Source organism: Meriones unguiculatus, chromosome 8, assembly GCF_030254825.1.
Source record: "Meriones unguiculatus strain TT.TT164.6M chromosome 8, Bangor_MerUng_6.1, whole genome shotgun sequence".
NCBI lineage: Eukaryota > Metazoa > Chordata > Mammalia > Rodentia > Muridae > Meriones > Meriones unguiculatus.
In genome coordinates this window covers 102,188,966-102,211,986 of record NC_083356.1, presented here as the reverse complement: position 1 = coordinate 102,211,986, position 23,021 = coordinate 102,188,966, and the positions used below count along the sequence as shown (strand labels likewise).

The following is a 23,021-nucleotide window of genomic DNA, read 5'->3' as shown; positions in this document are numbered from 1 at the left end:
CCAACACATCAAAAATTTCTTGATATTGCTTTTCGGGAGAGGTGTGTGTGTGTGTGTGTGTGTGTGTGTGTGTGTGTGTGTGTATGTGTGTGTGTGCATGCATGCACGCATGCACACTTTTAATTTTTTTTTTTAATTCAGACAGAAAACCTACAGGGAAGGCAAGTTTCGGTGTTATCAGAGATATACTATTTTCTTTATCATTAAATTTTTTTCCTTTCATACTTCTATTTCTATGATAAAACAAATAAAAGTTCACGAAAATGCGCTGCTTGGGAAACGGCATTATTTTTGTGAGCAGAAGCTGAGGATTTGGATACAGTTCACGTGACGAAGCAGTGGAGATCCCTGTCCTCCTTTTCACTGTTACAGTGACCTCTAACAGTTACTGCCACCGAGTTTGTGCTGTGAAGACAGAAGCATGCCTTCTTAACATGTGTGCAAAAATGAGTGTGGATGAATGAGTGGGAAGTCTGTGTCCATCCATGAGTCGGAAATATTGTCAAAGTGCAGATACCTCTCTGACTTTTTTTTCCCCCCTTGGAGAGGTAAGATGTTGTAATTTGTATGGAAAATTTGACATTACAATGAAAATGATTTCTTAAAGTGAGTTTCGTTTTCTTTAGCACCGAGGATGCAGGAGCTTCCAGAGCGTCTTCACACAAGTCTTCACACATGCCTGCTATTGGTACAGAGTGTCGAGATGCTAGGGGGACGCGGATGACTCATTTAGCCTCTCTGAATACTGGTTTCTCACGAAGTTGAGTTGTTAATGGGTGTGTCTGCCACAGAAGATGCTGACTACCCTGATTTGCATTACATCTGGGAAAGCTCCGAGCTCGGGTTCTTCTGACACAGTGCAGATTTGATTGTGAGATCTACATAGCCCAAATGATGAACTTAATCAAACACGCTCTGCATTTCAGAGCAACATTATTACCAACAGATTATCTGTACAGACTGTATAGAGTCTCCACCCCAAATTTACATATGACAAAACTGGGGCAAATCTTGACTTTACATACACTGAGAGTCAATTTAAGGTCATAGTTTAATTGCTAGTGACTGGGAAATGAAGCCAAAAGTCAACTATGATTTCCTTAGCTACTACCCTCACTGGAAATTTTGCTGGGCACAATATTCAATTCCTAGATTGTATTTATTGGCATTTTCCCAGCCACTATAGTATACTCTTCAACTCCTGATTCTACATTTAAAATAACAAATGGAAAGTATGTCAAAATTTACTTTTTGCCACAGAAATCTTGGCCTATATGTCTAGAACTGGAATTATCTTTGCAATGACATTTTCCCATCTCATTTTACACCTTGCCTTTCCCTTACAAATCATATTCTCCTTTCATCAGTACATCTGCCCAAAACGCTCTTCGACTTGACAGTTCTATCCCACACTCGCCTCTGAGCTTCTAACAAGACATACCTCTGGGAATTGCAAAGTGCCATATTTAAAATCTCTCTGTGAGATATCCAGGTTTTCCTGTGTGATCATGAGGGATTCCTCAACTCCGAGTTCCAGAGCTAATCTCTGACAACTGATAAGCACAGTATTTTCACATTAGTGTATTTATGTTGTGCTAATATACTTAAACAGTATGTATGTCCATTGAGAGTTTTTGTACAACTTTTCTTTTCAGCTTCTCGTTTTTAAGGACAGTATCTTACATGTTTGCTTAGCATGGGCTGAAATTCCTTGATATCTTCCAACCTAAATGGACCCGTTCAAACTGTAGGGAGATGCGTTCTGTGTCAACAACGTATCCCATAGGGACAAGAGTCCACAACAAAAAGCAAGAAATTACTGATACACACAGAGCATGGATGGCTCCCAACTGTTTTAGTTAAAGGAGGGTTGTATGCTGCACAAAGCCCCTTACATGACGTTGTGGAAAGGGCAAAGGTGCGGGGCTGGAAACTACACCGGTGACCGCCAGGAAGCAGCAGAAAAGCATGAGAACAGGGAAGCCCGAGAAGACTTGTAGGGTCATGGAAATACCTTCCACTTGCAGAACTGAAAGCACTTGCCAAACTCATTAGCCATTCACTCAGAAGGGCGGTCTTCATAACGTAGCTATATTCATCCAGCTCGGGACACCTGACCACTTAAAACAAGGGCTACCCTGACAACTTTGAGCTGTACATCTTCTCCCCACACTGTGCCAATAACTTGCAGTGTGTCCCTTTGCATCTGTTTCTATCTCAGTGGCCCTGGTAGTAATTTTAAATAACCTATACGTATCTTAATATAGTCTTCTAGTGTTTGGAGACGCCATGATAATTGCCTGACATGTTATAAATGTAAATATTACAAAATGGAATTGGTCATCAGAACAAAATAGACTTCTTCGCAATAGACTTGGTTGTGAAATGGGAAGACTGTCCTAGTAACATTCCAGTCATTTGATTTTTCATGTCAACTGAGTTCTTTTGCCAGCGGGTTATCGTGTCTAGTATTGCACAGTGGTTAGCAAGTTGAAACAGGTAAATGGCACTATACCCCTGTCACATAAGAGGAACCCAGGCCCATGACAACCCGAACAGCAAGTTTCACAAGTCCTTCTGACTCCAAGGCGGCCTCAAGAACTCCTGCGCCCTGACATTTCTCAGTTTAACGTCTGCTCTGGCCCTTGGTGGTGAGCTTGCGCTCATCTTTGGAGATAAACTGGACAAGAAAGCAGCCCTGGGATTCAGTGAAGGGCAGACACTTGCCATTCATTTGGTGGATGGCGGCTTCGTGTAATTATAGCAAAGAGAAACATTTCCAGACTCACAGACTCTAGCGAATGTAATGCCAAACGTCAGTCATATCTTCTTTGAGAAGATTCTTTTTGAGATTCATTTTAAATTCATGTTTATTTATCTCTGAAATGTTAATTTCATAACTGGTCAGTAGGTTTGTATAAAATTTATAAAATTTTATGCTTTGCTCAGCCCACCAGCATCTTAACAGAAAACAGCCCAATGAGTTTCTATAATAATTTTTATTTAAAAGCTGCCATTTAAGCTTAGAAATTCTTTCCGGGAGACAGAATTTATGTGTACAGGTAAGATACATAATTCAAATCACAAATGTGCAGGAATTCACATTTCCTTTGCTGTTGGGTGTTGAGGACTGTGGGTAGGTAATGGGGATTTGAGTCACTCTCGGCAGCTGCTCATCCATAGTGGAATGTTTTCAGTGGAGCCTGGGAGAAACTCTTACCTTTTATTCACGCTCGCTCGGGTGTGCCTTCCTCACTCGCACTGAACTGTATGTACTGTGTGCTGTAGAGGTGTGCAGTTAAAATACGTTTATTCTCAGAAATATTTTTTAAATATTTTAAAATGTTTTCCTTTGCAGAATCAGACACAAGTTTGGCAGAAGGAAGTGTCAGCTGCTTAGATGAAAGTCTTGGACATAACAGCAACATGGGCAGTGATTCAGGCACCATGGGAAGGGATTCAGGTACTGCCTAACTGTTGTGTAAACCTGAAAAAGTGTGAAATAAGACACCATATAGTGGAATGCATGGGGGCTGTTCATGGCCTTCCTAATGGATTGATGCAATTAAGCCAAATTTTTTTTTTCAACAGCGAGTCATTTTGGAACTTTGCCATTTACTTTCTTTAACAGTATAACTTGCTCAAGTCTTACAAGAAAACTATAATTTTTATTTAGTATGTGTCTTTTGGTCAGGCACAAGCTACATTTCATAGAACCGTGTCGTCTATTCTGTTCGTGAGATCTGCTTCAGTGAATTTAACTGCGCTTAAAGCCTTTGTGCAGTGTGATATATTTATCTCTTACAGGATTATCTTTTTTTTAAAATTTGAAATCTACTAAGACAGAAAATTAATACTTCCAATAAAATTAAATATGACTGCAGATAATAAATAGGGTCCCTCTTAAAAACTAGAGTCCGGTTAGAACTCACTCACACATAGGGCTGATCGAGTTCTGATTTGGGTATAATATAATAATAGCAGAGCATAGATGGGGTTTGGGTCACTAAATGAAAACTTGAGTGGGAACTTCCCAGACTGCTCTCCATATTGGCTGCCTCTGACACCTGCAGGAAGCGGGAACGCCTTTTCTAGTGTCCCCCTCCCCTTCCACTTTTCTCAATACTTCCTCTTATTAGACTTCCTAACTTGTCGGCTTGATCGATCCAAATTATCTTGTTCTGTCTCTTGAATGTGTGATTAACTGAGATCTGGAGGGTTAGCATCTTTCAACTGTGGCCGGGGGGCTAATTCGTCTACTGTTCATCTTTCTATATTTGCCTAAAAGTTTGCAGAAAATGCATTGCAAAAATTAACAAGCCAAACTGCTCGGCCGTGAGTCAGAGGGAAACTGACAAATTAAGAAATAAGTTATCTTACTCTTCTCTGTGATCCGGTTATTTCTATTTGGAAAATACTGACTGTGTGGTTCATATTGTTATGCACTGCCAGATTTATATAGCGATAGATCAACGGGGGGGAGGAGGGATTTTGCACAAGCATGGTCATTTGCTGCAAAAGCTTTTGAAGTGAGATTACACCATGCTTCTTTCTACTTATGTACTTCCCCCTCCCAGTTGCACTACTGCATCCCTCACAAGGTGGTGTGAGGAAAGCCGGTCAGTCATGACTTTGTCATTGACAAAAGGGTCAGTCTGTTATCTGTTTAGTGTGGTCAGTGTTGAGTTCTCCATAGGGATTGAATGCGATTCTCTGTCTTGGTTATGAAATAGTTAAATTTAATACTCGCCACTTCTACTGTATGCCACTGATGCTGGGACTCTAAATATACTCTCGCTGATAGTTACGATCCATATGGGTTGTTTTAAGCTGCCTTGCCCTCTCCTAATTTGTATTTGTCTAAGTAAGAGCTTCTCAACAATATTCATTCACTCAATAAATATCTAAAACACATCCTCTATTTGCAGGGCATTTTGCCTACTTAGAGCTGTTAGCAAATGTATTTGCTGATTTCTAGTCTTCAATGTGGCATGAAAGACATGATAAATCTGAACGCAACCTATTTTCGAAAAGCAAATACATTTTCAAAGGCAAATAACATTTTTAAATGCAAGTGCATTTTCCACAGATGCCCTTCAAGGTCTAGATGGATCGGCTTTTAGGACCAAATAATGATTTTGTAGAGTGGACAGTAAAATTGAGAAATGATAGCATTTATGAAGTATGTGACCCTCAAGTGCATGCTAAAGCTTTACAGAAGTCATTTAATAAAAGCTTTTGGTAAAATTGGTGAAAGGTTAAATGCATATTGGATCATTGAATAATACTGTAGGAGCTGAAATTTTTTTTCGCCTTTTAAGCTGACGTCACAAGGGATCATTATTCTCCTTTCAAAGGTGACATACAGAGAACCAAGACAATTGTATTAGGGTTTTCATGGAAGTATCGTATATAGCAGAATGTGATTGCTGGCACTTTCCTAGTTTCAATAGTCTAATTAGGTTGCAAGATTTCTCTTCCCCCCAATTTTTAGAAAGATACATTGCTTCTCAAAGCAGTGACACTTTTTGTCAATCCATATTGACCTGATATGGAGAATGTGCCTCCTGCTATTTTGAGAAGATGTCTATTAATATTTGTCCAATAGGAATGTTTTTTCCCCGTGGTTACACACTATAGGTAAAAAGGATGCTTTGTCGATTTCAAACACATGCAGTGGCAGACCTTTTCTCTCCAAGAATAACTCAGCTGTCAGAATCCATGCGAGAATGAAATTTGCCACATGGTGTAGTTCCCAGAGGATATTATTATTATTTAAACTCTATTTCATCTCATTTTGGGCCATTTACATGTTGTAACATAATTAAAAGATCTTCGACTGACTTTCACTTTAAAGAAAATGCACAGCATATTTCAAAGCCTATATTTATTTTAATACCATTTTCATTACTGGATTTATTCGATTATGATTTGGGTTATATTAATCATATAATTGGATTATATAATTGGGTTATATTGATTACATCAGAGGAGCCAAGAATAAATAAACAAACTAAAATCAAACATTTTATTTTTACTTGGTACTGGCTTGTGGCTCATTGATTGCAGCCCAGTTTTTTCCTTATGGTGATGGAGAAGATGAAACGCTTTTTATCATTGCTTATGTGGATGAATTTTTCCATCCCTGTGTCAGAAGATGTGATAAGGCAAGAATCAGGCAGAATATTTAGCACTAACCCAGAATTTTTCTTTGGATGCTGTTCTCATATTAAATCCAACTCTTTTTTTTTTTTCCCCAAATCCATTCTGTTTTTCTATTTTAAATCTCTGGGCTGCCCACTGGACCTCCTAGTACTGACTCAAAAATATATACAAGTATATATATAGATATAGATATAAATTATATATTATCTCAGTTTCCTATACTGAGGTCCTTTGGGAAACAAGCTCGTGGGCTGGAGAGATGACTCAGCCAATTGTTAAATGCTAGGCTCACAACCAAAAATAAAAAAAGAAACAAATTCACTTTGGCAGTGTATAGCATATAACCGGTGCCTACAGAATGAACTAGTGGCACATGACCAGCTCAGTAGCAGTGAAACCTCATAACTTTGGTTCTGGAGGTAAGTCTTAAAAGTGATAGCCCTTTAACTCTGCTAATCCTTTTTAGTTATAATACTATAATAAAGTCCCGCTGTGTTGCATTGGTCACTTTTCTCATCACTTAACCACATGCTTGACCAGAAACAGCTTAGGAGAAGAAGAAAGGATTTCCCTAGCCTGAGGTTTAGAGGACACAATCCATCATGGTGGAGAGTGTCGCTCCTGGCTGGAGAAGCTGGAGAATGAATTGTCTAGCTTATTTCTCTGGCAGCGCTAACAGGAAGCATGCTGTCCAGCCTCCTCAGCCAAGTTATTTCCTCCAGCTAGACCCAACCTTCCAGAGGACCTTCATCTTCCCAAAGCAGAGCTATCTGCTGCAGAGGACACAGGAAGTGTCCCGTGGAGTGGGATGAGGAGAGGACAGGACACCTCACTTTCAAACTAACGTGCATGAGTGACGAAGTTGTGGGGGGGTGTCATTCATTTTACTTGAGTTTTGGGTTTCTAGAAAAGAGACCTAGAAAATTCTTGTGTTTCTCTCTCTCTCTCTCTCTTTCTCTTTTTGCTACTAAATGACAAAGTAAAAAACAGAGTAATCAAAAGGGGAGAAATTATCACTAAAAAGTATGTACAAATAGTGTAAAGAATGTAACATTTCATTGTTTTTAAATCTCTACCAAAATTTTGATTGCGTAGAATCAGTGGAGAATTTATTGATATAAATTTCTGTCTTGGTTTAGCTATTGCTTAAAATTTATCTTTCATTATAAATACTCTAGCTCTTTTGGGGAAAACTGGGTAATAAATGCTTTTAGTAGAGACGATATAGTAAGGTTTTCATTACCTGTTAAAAACGCCACTTGGTGGAAATGAAATGTTATCATTAAATAAATCTGAACCTTATAGAAACATAATGGGAAGTAAACTTAAAATGATGATGATCTTGTGATATTTTCCATTAAGAAAAAAAAAAACACGCTAAATGACTCAGCAGATGCTCCAACCATAGCTTAAATGTGTTGCATCTGTCGTTCGTTATTTACGCATAGAAGGCAAATGTCCTGATTACTCTGGAGATGGTTCTCACTAAGTGATATTTGGTGTGAATTTTCCTACCTGTTAGATAGTTCTGTCTCAGCAAGTTAAAACCCACTTAAACAAAATCAACGGTTTGCGGAAATAGAGCTGTCAGCAAGTTTTTTAAAGTTAATGGGATGGTGTTAGTTTGGTTTTACTGTGATCACTGATAAGGGAAGGGGCACTCAGTTCATGTGTGGTGAAATACTGATAAGCGCCGTCATTTCATCTTTTCTGATGGTGTAGAGCACAGGTGGACATTTAAGTGGGAATAATATTTGTTTCACTACATTCCATGTTGTAAGCAATGCATTTTCAGAGCCTTTCCTCTCAGCTGATCGGATGGGAACACATGGTCACTTCCGAACAAAATATATCTAAACCAAGACTTGTTGTAATAAGGTTATTCTAGCATTTATAAAATCACTAGGTGTTAGCGCTTACTTTGTCAGTATTTCTTCATTTAAAAACGTTTGTTATGGAAAGACAGTATATTTTGCTTTGGGTTTCAGGAGAACAAGTGCATGGAGGCTCATATCAGGAAGTAATAAAATTACAATTTAAAACTATATGGCAAAATTCATGACAAATTTAGTTTAAAACTCCACAATTGTGTTTTGTATCTTCATGGAAACATTACCAATGAAAGGCCAGGATAGGAAGTGTTTTCCTGCTGCTCCCTAAATATGCTTTACAGGCCAGTTGTCTTGAATACAAGAGATTTCCCCTCTCTCTGTCTCTCTCTCTCTGTCTCTCTCTCTCTCTCTCTCTGTCTCTGTCTCTCTCTCCCCCCCCCCCCCGCCTTCTTCTCTATACACAAAGAGGCAGCTCTCCACGTCCACCAGGGACACAGGTACAGATCCTATAAACTGTGTCCAAACTGCAGTTCAAAATTTGTACTGAACACGTAGAAATATTTTGTCATTACTCCTTAAATAATAAAAATAGCTTTTAAATAAAACATTTACATACATAAACAGGTTTATAAGTAGAAATAACTTGTAAGGAGACATACATGCACATTCTAAACCAGCGATGTTCCAGTTTGTAGGCAGACCTAGCTCCTAAAGCCACACAGATACATATAGATGACAGCAGGTATGTGCTTTGTGGCATTTCGTTGTCAGGTGATATTTTAGCAAATGAAGGAAGTAGTTCCAGCTGTTATTTTTCTCTTTAATAAAAAAAAAAGTAAGTGAGAGCAGTGAGAAATAATGACTCCTATCTTTCTAGCTCTTGGTTTACAGGTAGGGAAGACAAACCAGGACAAATGGCTGAACAAAAAAAAAAAAAAAAAAAAAAACAAAACAAGAAACCCTGTGTGTTACAAATAGGAACCTACAAATCCTTTCTGTGATCCAAACGGGGGAGTGTCTCTCTGAGAACTCCTCATATTGTCTCCTCCCAAGGCCTCCATACTGTTCATTCGTGTTATGATAGGGGACCTGGGTCATGTCCTGAAAGGCAGAGCGGATACTACCTGGTACGGAAAACAGAAAATGGGGTGGTTTGGATCACAAAGGAAAGAAACTTAAACCAGGAGAAGCCTGCCTGCAGCTTCAGATTCCTGAGCCTCAGCCTCTTCCTTGCTTTCTCTTATGCTACTCTTCCGTGTTCACTTCCTTCAGATGAAAGGATGGGGACACAGAGAACATCTCCTGAGCCAGAACTGCAGCTCAGGCCTTATCAAATGGAAGTGGCCCAACCAGCATTGGAGGGGAAGAATATTATCATCTGTCTCCCCACGGGGAGTGGGAAAACCAGAGTGGCTGTTTACATCACCAAAGATCACTTAGACAAGAAGAAGCAGGCATCTGAACCCGGGAAGGTTATCATCCTTGTCAATAAGGTATCCACGTTTGTGTCAGGATTCCCACTTCCATTCATTACTCTGAATATATTAGATGATAACATTGGTAGCAATGAATCACGCACAGATTTCATCTAATTAGGTGTAATGTCAAGTAAGCCATTTATTTTAATTTTCATCTTTAAGTTATGTATCTAAAATTCAAGAGAGTAACTTTAAAATTGATTTTTTTTCATAAAACTAGACCATTAAATCAGATAGTTCTAACTTACGTACAAAAATTAAATTTGCCAACACACACACACTGTAAGGAAAATGAATGTGAGTATGTGTGACCTGAAATGTCCCTGGAATTGGGATCAACCACTTTCTTTCAAAGTCTCTTTAGCCAGTAATCTTTAATGAAGCATAGTACATCCTCTTCATACAGAGTGTGACTGAAAGACGAAGAGAAAATTAAGTGACTGTTTTATCTAGTTCAAGTTAAGTAGGCAAATGATTTTGGAAGAGTGTATGTAAGTATGTATTACATTAAATGCTGCTGAACTTTTATTTGAAGATTTATATCTTGCAAAAGTCCCCCCAAACCATTTTCATATTAAATTGGAAACAAAGGTTATTTATCTGAATTTTATTTAGATAGATGAGAATTTATATATTTGTAGACTAGGAATACTAATTTTTCCTATTCTATAAAATAAAATTTAGTGTGTTTTTTGTGACCAGCCTTTTTCTTATTATCATTTATTCACTTATGGAAATTACATCGGGGCTAGAGAGATGGTTCAATGGTTAAGCACACTGGCTGATCTTCCAAAGGACCCAGGCTCAATTCCTAGCATCCCCATGGCAGTTACTGTCTGTAACTCCAGTCTCAGGGAATCCAATGCCCTCCTACAGGGATACATGCAAGCAAAACACCAGTAAGCATAAAAAAAAATAAATTTTAAAAAAGAAATAAATTGTACCAATAGACTTCTAAGACTGCTTTTAATTTTTTAAGATTTATATTAGTCCAGAACTTTTGGTAGGAAGCTGCTTTGCCATACTAAAAAACATATGGAGTGATTTCCATCACAATGTTTGAGAGAGACGTCCATGTACCTTCTGAGTCTAACGTGCTCTTCTGGAACTGGGCATGTGGCTCCGGGGTGGAGCTCTTGCCTAAAACATGCCAGGCTCTGGATCTGAAATCCAGCACTCACAAAACAAGACAAAGGGACGTACCTTTATGCCTTTATATCCACCATAAGAAGATGTTTTTTTAATTTTCTTTTGCAGGTGACAATGATATATTAATATTTATTTGCTCAAAACTTTTCATTTATTCCTTTTTTTAAATATAAGTTTAAATCCTATGTCTACCTATTAGCTTCCATGTTTGAAGTTAAAATTATATTCTCTCTCTCTCTCCCTCCCCACCCTCTGTGTGTGTGCTCATACTTTAAAAGAACTGACTAGTGGCTCACTCAATTTTCATATTTTCTTATCTTTCTTTATCACTGGAACTTAATGAAATCAAATACTTCACATATAGGACAGGACTGAGTCCTAGGTCCACAGGAAAAGAAGAATCCAAAGACACTTAAACTGTTTCTTTGTTTCTTTGGGGCAGGACCACCATTTTGAGAATCTTAACCTCACTGCTGCTCTTCTCAAAGGCTCTCTTCCCTGTTTATCTGTCTCTTTGTTAGGTATACAACCTCAGTCAAACCATGTAACTTCAAAGCCCGGCTTTGAAATTCTCATTCATTTCCTTCCCTTATTTTCCTTATCTGGCCATAGGACCATAGGCTATAAGAACTGAGACAGACTTTTGTGATGTAGTTTTCTTCCTTTGCAGAGAGATAACCTCACTTCTGCCAGTTAATGCCTGGTACCAAGGATACCTCCTCCGTCTTTCCAAACAATCACAGCTACTCTTTCCACATTTGCCACTCAAAGAAATCCGTGCATGCACTCACCCAAACTTGTGTGTTCTATGAAACTCACAGTCATTCTTTCCTCTGTCATTTGGGAGCGTAAACCTATCTCTCCTACTTTGCAACAGCTCTCTGCAAAGAAAAGGCAGCCTCCTGTGGGCACTGGCTGATGCACAGTTCCTTTCATTATTTATGTAACCGATTCCCAGGCTCCTCAAGGTTTGGTGTCCTCATATTCTTGCAGACACAGTGTTTAGAACTTGACCAAATGCCAGAGATACAGTCTTAGTAATGTGGAGTGGGGGAGAGCTGAGGTAGGACTGAGTACATTTTGTACATCAAAATGCATCCTAGATTAAAACTTTCTTAATTTTTTGTGCAACTAATTTTCAATCGTCAGTGTAAGCACACAGCATTTTTTTATTCGTGTCGTTTGATCCTTTCAGATCTATTTTTACTATTTTATGTGTCTGGGTGTTTTGCCTGCTGTGTGTCTGTGCAGCCCATGCACGCCTGATGCTCCTAAAGGCCGACAGAGGGTGTGGGATCCTCTGAAACTGGAGTGACGATTCAGTAGAGTAACTGAAAATTTCCCATTAAGTATCAAAGCTTCTGAGTTCCAGACATAAAAGCTAACTTTTCAGTTGCCATTTCCCCACGAATGAGCACTGAGAACACCCCTCAGTCCTTCTCTGCTTCCTTTTGGTTTTCCTGGAGGTCATTGCAAGTCTTTCCAGTAACTCTCAATTTACATCCTAATTGTTCCCTTGTTCCCTGTAAGTTTCTTTTTATTTATTTATTTAATTAAAGTAGCTCAGCTGTAATTATTGGTGTCTTTGGCAGGAAATCTCTAACTTAGTAAGGCAGCATGTTCATGGTCAGCCCAATAGCAATGTAGTGTGACTTTTAGTCTAGAATACAGAAACCCTGGTCTCTAATACTGCTTACTTCTGTCTCCATCCTTTCCAGAGTTACAGCGTTCAAGTGCAGAGAGAAATGCAAACACCACCTGTGCTCCCAGACTTTCCATTTCCTATCTAGGGCTTCAACATCACAAGAGAGAAATCCCAGGTTCCTTCAGATGCTGCAGTACAGCCCCATATGATTCAGCAGAAGTGGGTAGCAGTTGGGCTTGATTAGTCTTGGCACGCACTCTGTCACATCTCAGGAAAAGGCTCCAAGAGGACCACACACCTCCCAATTAGCCATGTCAGACTTGCATCTGGCTTTCTCCGTGTCCTTCAGTGGGAAGTCAGTCGCACCCAGAGTGAGTCTCAAGATTGTCCCACAGTGACTGTGTTATCAGGGGATCACATTATGAGGAATAGAGGTTGCTGAAGCCTGGCCTTGACATTCTTCCTGCCAGCTTTCTGTTTGCTATATATATACTCCTGGACTACCATCTTTTTACAAACTCCTAGAACGAAACTCTCGAGGTAGCCTGACTCAGGCTGGCAATATAGCCCAGGTGTGAAGAGTAATTGCTTAGCATACAGGAAACCTGGAGTTCTGTCCTCAGCAGAGCAGCAGCACTCAGACTCCTGCTTGGTGGAGCATGCTTGTAATTCCAGCACCCGAAAGAGGTAGAAACAGAGACAGAAGGATCAGGAGTTCAAAGTCATCCTAAGCTACATAGGTGGTTCAAGACCAGCCTGGACCCTTTCTCAATCAAAACAAAATTTGGAAATAAGATATTCTAGCTTGTCTTCCTCTTCATCTGGGAGGTATTCTGAGTGACTAGCAATTATAGGTGTCAGTGGTTCTTTCAGCAGATAATGAGACAGAGTTAACTGGAAAGGAGGTAAATTCTCTCTCTCTCTCTCTCCCCCTTGCTTGCTACTCTGTTTTTATTCAGACATTCACAAAGCCATTGTAGTAGTTCATTCTCTTCCATCCCATACATTCTTCTAAGAAATGTATTGATGCTGCTATGGAGGTTCCCTGCTCTCTCCAATTTTATAGTCAGACAGCCTCTAGGAGGATCCCAGGCACTAAGAATATAGGATCCCTAGAATCCAACTCATGACCATCCTGAGAGCTATTACACTGAATTTAAAATAGTGCACTTACTGTTCCCAGCTGACCCTGCTCTACACATTGAGAATCAATTTTGTATCAACCACACTTTCAGGTTAACTCCTGATTGACCCCCAGCTTACCAAAGTTCCTGTAAATCTTCCTTTGGGAGGTCAGCTAGTCTTTCTCTGTGCTGTCACTCGGCTTGTGTCTCTCTGGGGGAATAATTACATCCTGTGTGATGGGTTGTCCTGTTAGTCATGGAATATACACTCAGCTAGACTGAGTTACTCTTAAGTTTTATCAGCCTCATCTTAAATACCTTTGTGGTCTAGATACAATGTCTACATCTAATACGAACACAATGGATATTTAATGTCAGATGAATAGAAGGAATGACACACAGATGGTAATGTCAAATTCACTGATTAGATGTAAACATTCCTCTTAAAAGTCCACATATAGTCCTTTGACATTCTCCTGTGCCTTTCACTTTGCTTTCCTCTCTATTTTTTCTGAATTTTAAAAAATTCTGTATGTTCTCATTTTTTTTTTAAGGTGATGTTAGCTGAACAACTTTTTCGCAAAGAGTTCAACCCATTTTTAAAGAAATGGTATCGCATTATTGGGTTAAGTGGTGATACCCAGCTGAAAATATCGTTTCCAGAAGTTGTCAAATCTTACGATGTTATTATCAGCACAGCTCAGATCCTTGAAAATTCCCTCTTTAATCGGGAGAGCGGAGAAGATGATGGCGTACAGCTGTCAGGTTGGTTGGAGTCGTTACTTTTTGAAAAAAGACTGGTAGAGATATTAAAGACAGTAGCAGAGGTTGCTAGTCAAGTAGGTTTTTACATGATTAAAAGTAACCTTAGTTTATTTAAGTTATTTTTTATTTCATAAGATTTCATTGAAGTGTTCTACTTCCTGGAAAAAATGAACAAAAAATAGAAAAATGTTTAACTTGATGGCTTGCTTTTGCATAAGTATATCGTTACTAAATCAAGCATCCAGCAGTCACTGTGTTCTACCATTACTTGTAAGACACACACACACACACACATTCAACTTACCTCTTGATTGACTCTTACCTTATCAGAGTTCCTCTGAACAATTCCTTTGAGAATTCAGCAGTTGTTCTTCCATTCTGCTATCACTCTGCTTGGGTTTCTCTGGGAGAATAATTACATTGTATAATATATGTACACACACATATTTGATGATAGATCCTATTAGAACTACATTCTTTACAGTAGAATAAAACTACAATCCTGCCTACATTATTTGGAATAGTTAAATAATTAGGTGAAAGGGGGAGAAAAGTAAAAAGCAATCACAATAATTAAAGGCAAAGCTTAAAAAACACAAAATCATGCCCCTCTAGATAGTATTGTTTACACTTGGTAGTACAGAAATAGACTGTATCAGCCCTAAAATTAAATTTTTATTCAAGAATGAAAGTAGAGCGCTGGGAAGATTTTGTGACTGTTGTTACTGTTTGCTTGTTTGGGAAAAAAAAAGTGTAAATTTCACTAACACTTTCTGAATTCTGTCTTGAGACACAGATAATAGCTAGCAGGAACAGTGCCATGATTCACATTCACAAACTTTGTTTTCATAAACCTTGCTAATGGTCACAGGTGAAGTCATACCAGCAGACTGACATAGGGCTGACATACCACTGTCTCTCAGTGGTAGCTCTCTCCTTTAGCTCCAAAGAGCTTGTCTTGCGCTAACATGCTTATTTGGATAAACAGACCTTCTTCCTTTTCCATTAAGATTTTTCCCTCATTATCATTGACGAGTGTCATCACACCAACAAGGAGGCAGTCTATAACAACATCATGAGACGATATTTGAAGCAGAAGTTGAAGAATAATACCCTCAAGAAACAAAACAAGCCAGTAATTCCCCTGCCCCAGATACTAGGACTGACAGCTTCGCCTGGTGTTGGAGGAGCCAAAAAGCAATCTGAGGCCGAAAAGCATATCTTAAATGTAAGTTGCTGAGTGTGTGAATAACCAAAAACAGCTGTGTCAAATGCCTCTGCTTCTTAGGATTCTAAGTAATGTTGAGAGTTCAAGTGTCAATGTCATCAGTTAAATGAAAGCCGTTGGCTCTGCCTCTTGAAAATAGCCTCAACCTTCTACAACAAAGTGATACTCTTGATAAATACTTGTGATACAGAGCAAAGGTTGATTGTTTTCACTCCTGAGGGCTTGCTGCTCCATGACTTTCAAAGCAGCATTGCCTTCCATGTCTTTTTTCATTGTGTGTCAGTCTAGAGTATGGGTTACTCAAATTAAAAGCGAAAAGGCAAGTGTGGTGCTTCCCACCTTTAGTCCTGGCACTCTGGAAGCAGAGCCAAGCAGATTATTTACGTAGTGAGCTCCAGGCCAGCTAGTGCTGCAGAGTGAGAACATCTCAAAATAAGGGGTAGGGAGAGTGGGAAATCGAGATAGGAGGATCTTCTCTTAGAGGTGCACTCAGAGCTTCCCAAAATTGGGGTGCCATTTAAAGTACTGCTGTTGATTTCAGGTGGTAAGGACTCCAGAGATCTAAGCCTCACACTGTAGGTTGAATTCAGGAGAAACTGTTAAAGCAAACAAGATTCAGAAAGGGATTGTCTCCAAGATATAATTTATTACTGGGATAAAGGCCTAATGTCTACCTGTCATCTAGGCACAAAGACTGAGGCAGCTCATTCCCTTGTGCAGTCTTCTTTGCATTTAGAAAAGGATGAGATTATGATCTATTAACATCCCGCACGACTGTGAACACAGCTGCCTGATATAATCAGATAACAGTTACCACATAACTATCCTGTCAGTTTACATAAATCTCTCTATTGTTCTAAGTCCTATATTACGGCTACAAAATGAAATTTAAAGGGGATCTTTTTCTAGAATTAAGACTTGGAATACACTTTTGGAGGACATCAGAACAAATATTATTGATCATCAGTTAATTAAACCCATAGTAAGCAATGCTAAAATACTGTATTTGATAAATAATGCTGCATACTACTTGAATGAATTGCTACGTTACATATTTACACTAAAAATTTCATATTACACAAAAATAAGAAAAGAATGCTTAAAGTGTCTCTTTTCCAGATATGTGCCAATCTTGATGCATTCACCATTAAAACAGTGAATGAGAATCTTGGTCAACTCAAGCATCAAATAAAGGAACCCTGCAAGAAGTTTGTGATTGCTGATGACACCAGAGAAGTATGCACTTAGCATTTCATAGGTTTTTGACTGGCAACACCATATCCAATTGGAAGATGGCTGGGTCTATTTTACATTCACCATCTGAACATTCCCATTTAACAGTTCTATCAAAAATCGATACAAGGCAGCAAAAACTGCTACTCACTGTTTCCACCATCTTCCTCCTTCTGGCTCATACATAGTACTTGGCTACATATGAATCTTGGAACAGTGGAAGTCCTGGGCTGAGGAGGCTTGGATAGCTAAAGTAGAGGGTTTGTGGGAGTCAATACCTTCTTAGTGACTTGGTGTTCTGAAGGATTGATTTCCCGACATTCCATGGGGCCATTTTGTTGAAGTTGCAATGATAATAGAAATCCTCATTTGAATATTTTCTATTTTTGGGAAACAGATTATTTAAAAAAATGAAATATTTAATGTACCGGTGCTTTTCTGGTGAATATTTTCACTAATTAAAAAAACAAACAAACAAAAAAAAAACTTCTATTCAGTTTGGATGTTTAGTAGATGATTCCAGTATTTTATTGTGTCGAACTGAGAATTGATAGAAATGTGTAAGTTTAGTTCCCTTGAGAATCTAACTGGTAAGGCAAGTGGGACTAAAAGATGGCGTGTGTGTGGAGGAAGTAATGCTCAAAGTGTTGTGGGCATCAAAGCAGAGTTAGTGGTCAGCTTCCTCCATTTTCATTCTGAACTAGAGCTGTGCTGGCACTTTGAGCATACTGTACTCACTTTTACATTTCTGTCGCTTGCATTTTCCCAATAAGCTCAAATTCACGCTTCCATTCTTGATCATCCAGAAACATTTCTCTGGATATTCTTTTGAAAAAAAAAATTGTCATTCTTTTTTGTCTTAACTTTTAAAATTACTCTTCATTAAAGTATGATGCATGGAGAAAAGCACAAAATGTACTTGTGGATTTTCGTAATTTGAGCAAACTTATGCAAAAAAAAAATAAAGAGACAGTACATTACAAGGCCCTCAAAACACTTTCTCCTTCCAGGCCCCATGCAGAGGGAAACTATAAGTTTTGACAGATTTTGAACTTTATCCAAGTCGAATCACATAACATACATTCTTTCATATCTGGATTTTTTTTCCAAAGTATGTCAATTGCTTTTTATTTTGGAAGTAATAATACTGAAACCTGGTATTTACATAGGAATATTACCTAAATAAAATTAAAGGATTTCTAAATAATTGTGCCATTAGCCCAAACCATTTTTTAAAATTTTCTTTGACTTTCAAGGTTTGTAACACTTTTACAAATCACTGAGTTTACTTTTTAAAAAATTTAGATAGGCAATTTTATGATAGAGGTGTATGGTGTCAGGACTGGTGTGTCCTGACAGTAGAAATAAGACTGTAAAAGCAAAATGTATTGAACAAAGAAGAGATCAGAGACTGTTCTGTTACATTGTCTAGTTAATGTTCCTGAACCAATCTTTTAATAATATGCGAATTATTTTTACAAAGATAATGAGTGCCATTTCAAACAACTTTAATAATATATTGACGATTGTTTTTAGAATCCATTTAAAGAAAAACTTCTAGAAATTATGGCAAGCATTCAAACTTACTGCCAAATGAGTCCAATGTCCGAATTTGGAACCCAGCATTATGAGCAATGGGCCATTCAAATGGAAAAAAAAGGTAAATTGGGTTTTGATCTAACAGTTTTTTTTTTTTTCTTGTTTCCACCGAGATTTTAGATGATCCTCTTAGACTCAGAAGCTACCCGAAAGCAAATGCGGAGCATCAAGCAGAATTTGTGTGTTGCGGACGCAAGCAAGCGTGCGCGCGCGTGTGTGTGTGTGTGTGTGTGTGTGTGTGTGTGTGTGTGTGTGTGTGTAGGGCAAGCCCACACATGTTCCAGCTCCTCAACTAAGGAGAGAGGTGTCAATTCACCCTGTTTTCACTTTCTTTTATTACGTATAAAGTCTTAAGGCAGCTATCAACAGTTCTGTCTTCAAAGGCAATTTTACTGACGTGTTTTCCAAGCTGTTCAGTTCAGCTACGGTTGAGGTTCACGTGGCTGCTCACCCTGAGCTCAGGCAGCAAGCCTTGGAGTTGAAAACCACCCCGTTTAGAACTCCTGGCACATAGGAGCCTTGCTCATTCCAACACTACGATGAAGTTAGTTCGGAGCCATAGTTGCTGTAGGACGGCTCCCTGCCCTTGGCCTTACTCAGAGTGTCTCCTTCCACAGCTGCGAAGGCCGGGAATCGCAAACACCGTGCCTGTGCGGAACATTTGAGGAAATACAACGAAGCCCTGCAGATCAACGACACCATCCGGATGATTGACGCGTACAGCCACCTGGAAAGCTTCTACGCTGATGAGAAAGAAAAGAAGTTTGCCGTCTTAGAGGACAGTGACGAGAGCGAAGAAGATGCTAGCAGTCACGATGATGAACTTAAGGACAATGTAAAGAAATCTTTGAAAATGGACGAAACAGATGAATTTCTCATGGATTTATTCTTTGGTAAGACTCAATATAGCACAAAACACATGTTCCTTCATGGTCTCCTCAGACAGAGACTCACTGCTTTAAGTTTTCTAGAAGGCACTCAAAATTCATCTTGAAAGATAAAAGAATCTCATAAAGACTGGTTTATAATTTGATACGGCAGGTTAGCTTTTAATTGTGTGATCGTAATTAATCATTTGATCATCCACTTTTATTGCCAAGACTATTGCAATTAATTAATTAAACCGTCTGAGCACTAAATATATCACATGGTTACCTATTAATGAGTCATGTCTTAGTGTTTCAGTACGTAAAAATCGCCAGTGTCATTTTTTTTAATTTGCTGATAAAAACTGATTTTATTTTTAAGAGTTTTTAAGTTATTTTCTTCTTTAATTAGTCAACAGAAATAGATTATGTTCTATCAGCATAATGAGGTGTGTGAGTGTCTTTAGTGGGCTAGCTAGATCAAGCTGATAACATTGGTAATTGCTTTTAAAGATAACAGGAAAATGTTGAAAAAACTAGCCGAAAACCCAGAATATGAAAATGAAAAACTCACTAAATTAAGAAACACCATATTGGAACAATTCACAAGGACTGAGGAATCGTCTCGAGGAATTATTTTCACGAAAACCCGGCAGAGCACCTACGCACTCTCCCAGTGGATTATGGAAAATGAAAAGTTTGCAGAAGTTGGCATCAAAGCACACCACCTGATTGGAGCAGGACACAGCAGTGAAGTCAAGCCCATGACACAGGTATGGTGTCCTTTTGGGATCCATGTCTTAAATTCCAGCTAGTCTTCTGTAATCTTTGGTAATGTCGCCACAGTCTTTCACATCTCACAAATACATTCACAGAAGGCTCGAGGTTTCCATCATTAATGGTAGGCTGATCGTGGTACGTGATGAGTTAAGGGATACGTTATAGTGGAATCCGCTTTCCTTTTTAACGACTTACAGGAACATCTCAAAAATGAGTAACTCTTATCTTATCGATATCGTAAAGAAATACTTACAGTATGAAATCAAGCAGAAACTCAAAACTGCTCAATATGTGTGGATTATAATCAAAACTGGACAATAAATATTTGTAAAACGAAGTCTCTTAAGAACCTGGAAGAATTAACATACTGGCTGTGTTAGGGACAGGGTTTTGAGAAGGTTTCTGCTCTTTTATTAGCTTTCTAAATTATATTATTTATTGTGTGTACAGTTAAAAAAACACTTCTGAAAATAAAAAATAAAGACACTTGTGAACTGTATAAGCAATTAAATGTTCTTCTGAAAGCTAAGTTCCCCCTGAGTCTTACCCGGGTGAGAAGATGGATGTTTCTTTTCTGTGGTAGCCATCATCGCTTCACACAGTGGAACCAACCAAATCCATTTGCTGTTTGTTTAAGAGAAGAAAACTTGAGGTTGCCCACTCTGACACCCAGTATGTTCACACTCCCTCATGGTAGTTCCTCATCAGGTCTAACACTAGGGCTGGCCAGCCAAAATATGAAGCATTGCGTTCTCTCCTCATGACCTGAAGCAGACTCATCCGTCCTGATCGAAGTTAGGAACATTGATCTGAGGGCCTGACACTGAGCTTGGAATTTTATACTCAAGGACTCTTTGAAATCAAGCCATAGTTGTATATTGAAATCAAAGACACCGTTTTTTTAATTATTTATTTATATGTGTATGTTTTTAAATGTTGAGTGCTCTGTCAGCATGTGTGCCTGCATGACAGAAGAGGGAATCGGATCCCATTATAGATAGTTGTGAGCCAACATGTGGTTGGTAGAAATTCAACTCAGGACCTCTGGAAGAGCAGCCAGTGCCCTTAATCACTGAGACATTTCCCCAGTCCCCAAAGACATCATTTTGATCAATGGATATGAAGGAATAAGGCAGAAGTTGTCAGGGACCTTGCTCTAATGTTCTTCCACATTGCTGAGCCAAATAAAAACTCGTGTTCCCTTTAAGAAGGAAGGAAAGGGCAGGAGAGAACACCCTTGGTCTGGAAGGTAAAGTGTGCTTAACTGCAAGGATAAGGCTGCGCACTGAATGCCACAAAGGCTAGTAACTCCCACGAGAGTCAAGTGGAACTAAAGTGCCCTGACTGCCTGATCAGATGAGGCCTGTGCTCAGCCACTCTCCAGTGTGAAAGCCAGCACTCGTGTTTCAACGCGTTTATGTTAGCTTTCAAACTTCACATTTAAAAAACCCTTGCTGTGATTAGGCTTCACTCGTGTACTCACCCGCTTTTCATTTATGTTCCCTTTTGAATGGACCTGATGTTTACCCTGCTTAAACTTAAACTTTCTGAAAGTAAAATTAAAGAATAGCATTGATTTTTTTTTTTTTTTTTTTTTACTGTCCCAGCTCCCCTCCCTGCAAGTATCTGGAATTTTGACTTTCTCCTGTGTCCTTTCTGGAATATTCTATAGATTTCTAACATGGATGATTCTTAAGTGACCAACAATAGTATGTGAGGAATTTTCTGTGTCTCAAAACTGATATAAAAATTTCAGTGAATTTTGTTTCCTAAGTATCAGACTCTGACATTAACGTATTGAAAGGTAAATCCTATTTTAGCCTTGCCAAAGCCTTTTCTCAGCCAGCAACACCTCTCCCTTTCTTCCTCTCAAATCGCCCATCAATTTATTTCCTTGGCATAAAGAATGTCTTCCCACCTCCAGACTGCAGGATAGAAATATTTTTGTTATTGTGTGGTAATCCCAGATTGGAAATCAAATGTTGTCTCACCACCATGTCTTTGTTCATTGCCAAAAACAGATGGCAGCAAATTCGTGTATGATCTAATCCTCTGATTTACACTGACCAGTTGCAATTTATTATTTTCTCTACTAATTAGAAGATCTGAATGTGTTTAGCATCACAAAATTTAATTTATTAAAATGTTTCCACAGAACGAACAAAAAGAAGTCATTAGTAAATTTCGCACAGGAGAAATAAATCTGCTTATAGCTACTACAGTGGCAGAGGAAGGCCTGGATATCAAAGAATGCAATATCGTTATCCGTTATGGCCTCGTCACGAATGAGATAGCCATGGTCCAGGTATGGGCAGGGCTCTATCCCTAACGTGTTCCTTCTCATTCCTGTGTTCCTGTGTGGATTTCTCCCTTCTACTGAATCAAGACAATACCTCTTAACTTTTAAGTATACATCTGTGTTTGTGCCAAAAGACCGATCTTAAAGAACTGCAAGAGAACGCCTTTTATTTGACTGCTGTTTGTTGAACTCCTGTAGCAACCTCTTACAGTTTAACTAACAATTCTAATTTGGTTGCTATTTCTATGTCCTGGGATTTTCCAAGACCGTGCATAATGCTGGCCCCATTCCAAGAGTCAAGAGGCCTCCTCAGTCTTAAGATGTCAGTGAGCCCCTAGAGGGATCAGAAATCTGAACTACACTGTCCACAAATCCCATTCAGACCTTAGGGAGCCTAGCAGTTCTATCTTTTCCTCCCTCAGTCACGGAACTTTTCCATATTTTTAATTTTTCATAAACTATTGAATGAGATTAGTTGCAAATACAATAAATAAATAAATGAGCAATTCTGTTTCACAGCTCTCTTATTTATCTATGTTAACAATGCTGTAATATGCAAAGGAGCTATAATGAAGAAAATACATGACATTATTCTTAAAACATAAAAGGGTTTTTTTTTTCATCTTTGGATAGATCTTACAGAAGATGAAAGTCATTAAGCAGCCATCTTTCTGGAAAGCAAGATTATTGCAGGTTGTGATCTGTAAATCAGAGGCTTATGACTACATTATGAGTGTAGATTGCCTTCATAATAGTATTGTAGTTGATACGTAAGCTCTTGAGCTAGGTAGCCAAAGCTTCTACTATGAAAAATGTGCCTTTACCACCCCTGTTCACGTTCCATTAACAACCTAGCAC

The 23,021-nt window shown here is 38.7% G+C and overlaps 1 protein-coding gene across 2 annotated transcripts in view; it reads left to right on the top strand.

Annotated features, from left to right (window-relative positions):
* Window positions 1-23,021, top strand: part of Ifih1 (interferon induced with helicase C domain 1) — a 49,809-nt gene that overhangs the window by 22,170 nt on the left and 4,618 nt on the right. Inside the window, exons 4-12 of one of the 2 annotated variants that reach the window (XM_021637084.2) lie at window positions 3,359-3,463; window positions 9,270-9,490; window positions 13,948-14,158; window positions 15,169-15,386; window positions 16,506-16,622; window positions 18,156-18,279; window positions 18,836-19,111; window positions 19,598-19,857; window positions 22,020-22,169. In XM_021637084.2, the coding sequence (XP_021492759.1) occupies window positions 3,359-3,463; window positions 9,270-9,490; window positions 13,948-14,158; window positions 15,169-15,386; window positions 16,506-16,622; window positions 18,156-18,279; window positions 18,836-19,111; window positions 19,598-19,857; window positions 22,020-22,169 (1,682 nt within the window). The remainder of the gene's footprint in view (window positions 1-3,358; window positions 3,464-9,269; window positions 9,491-13,947; window positions 14,159-15,168; window positions 15,387-16,505; window positions 16,623-18,155; window positions 18,280-18,835; window positions 19,112-19,597; window positions 19,858-22,019; window positions 22,170-23,021) is intronic. The other variant, XM_060390271.1, reaches the window with a different exon arrangement.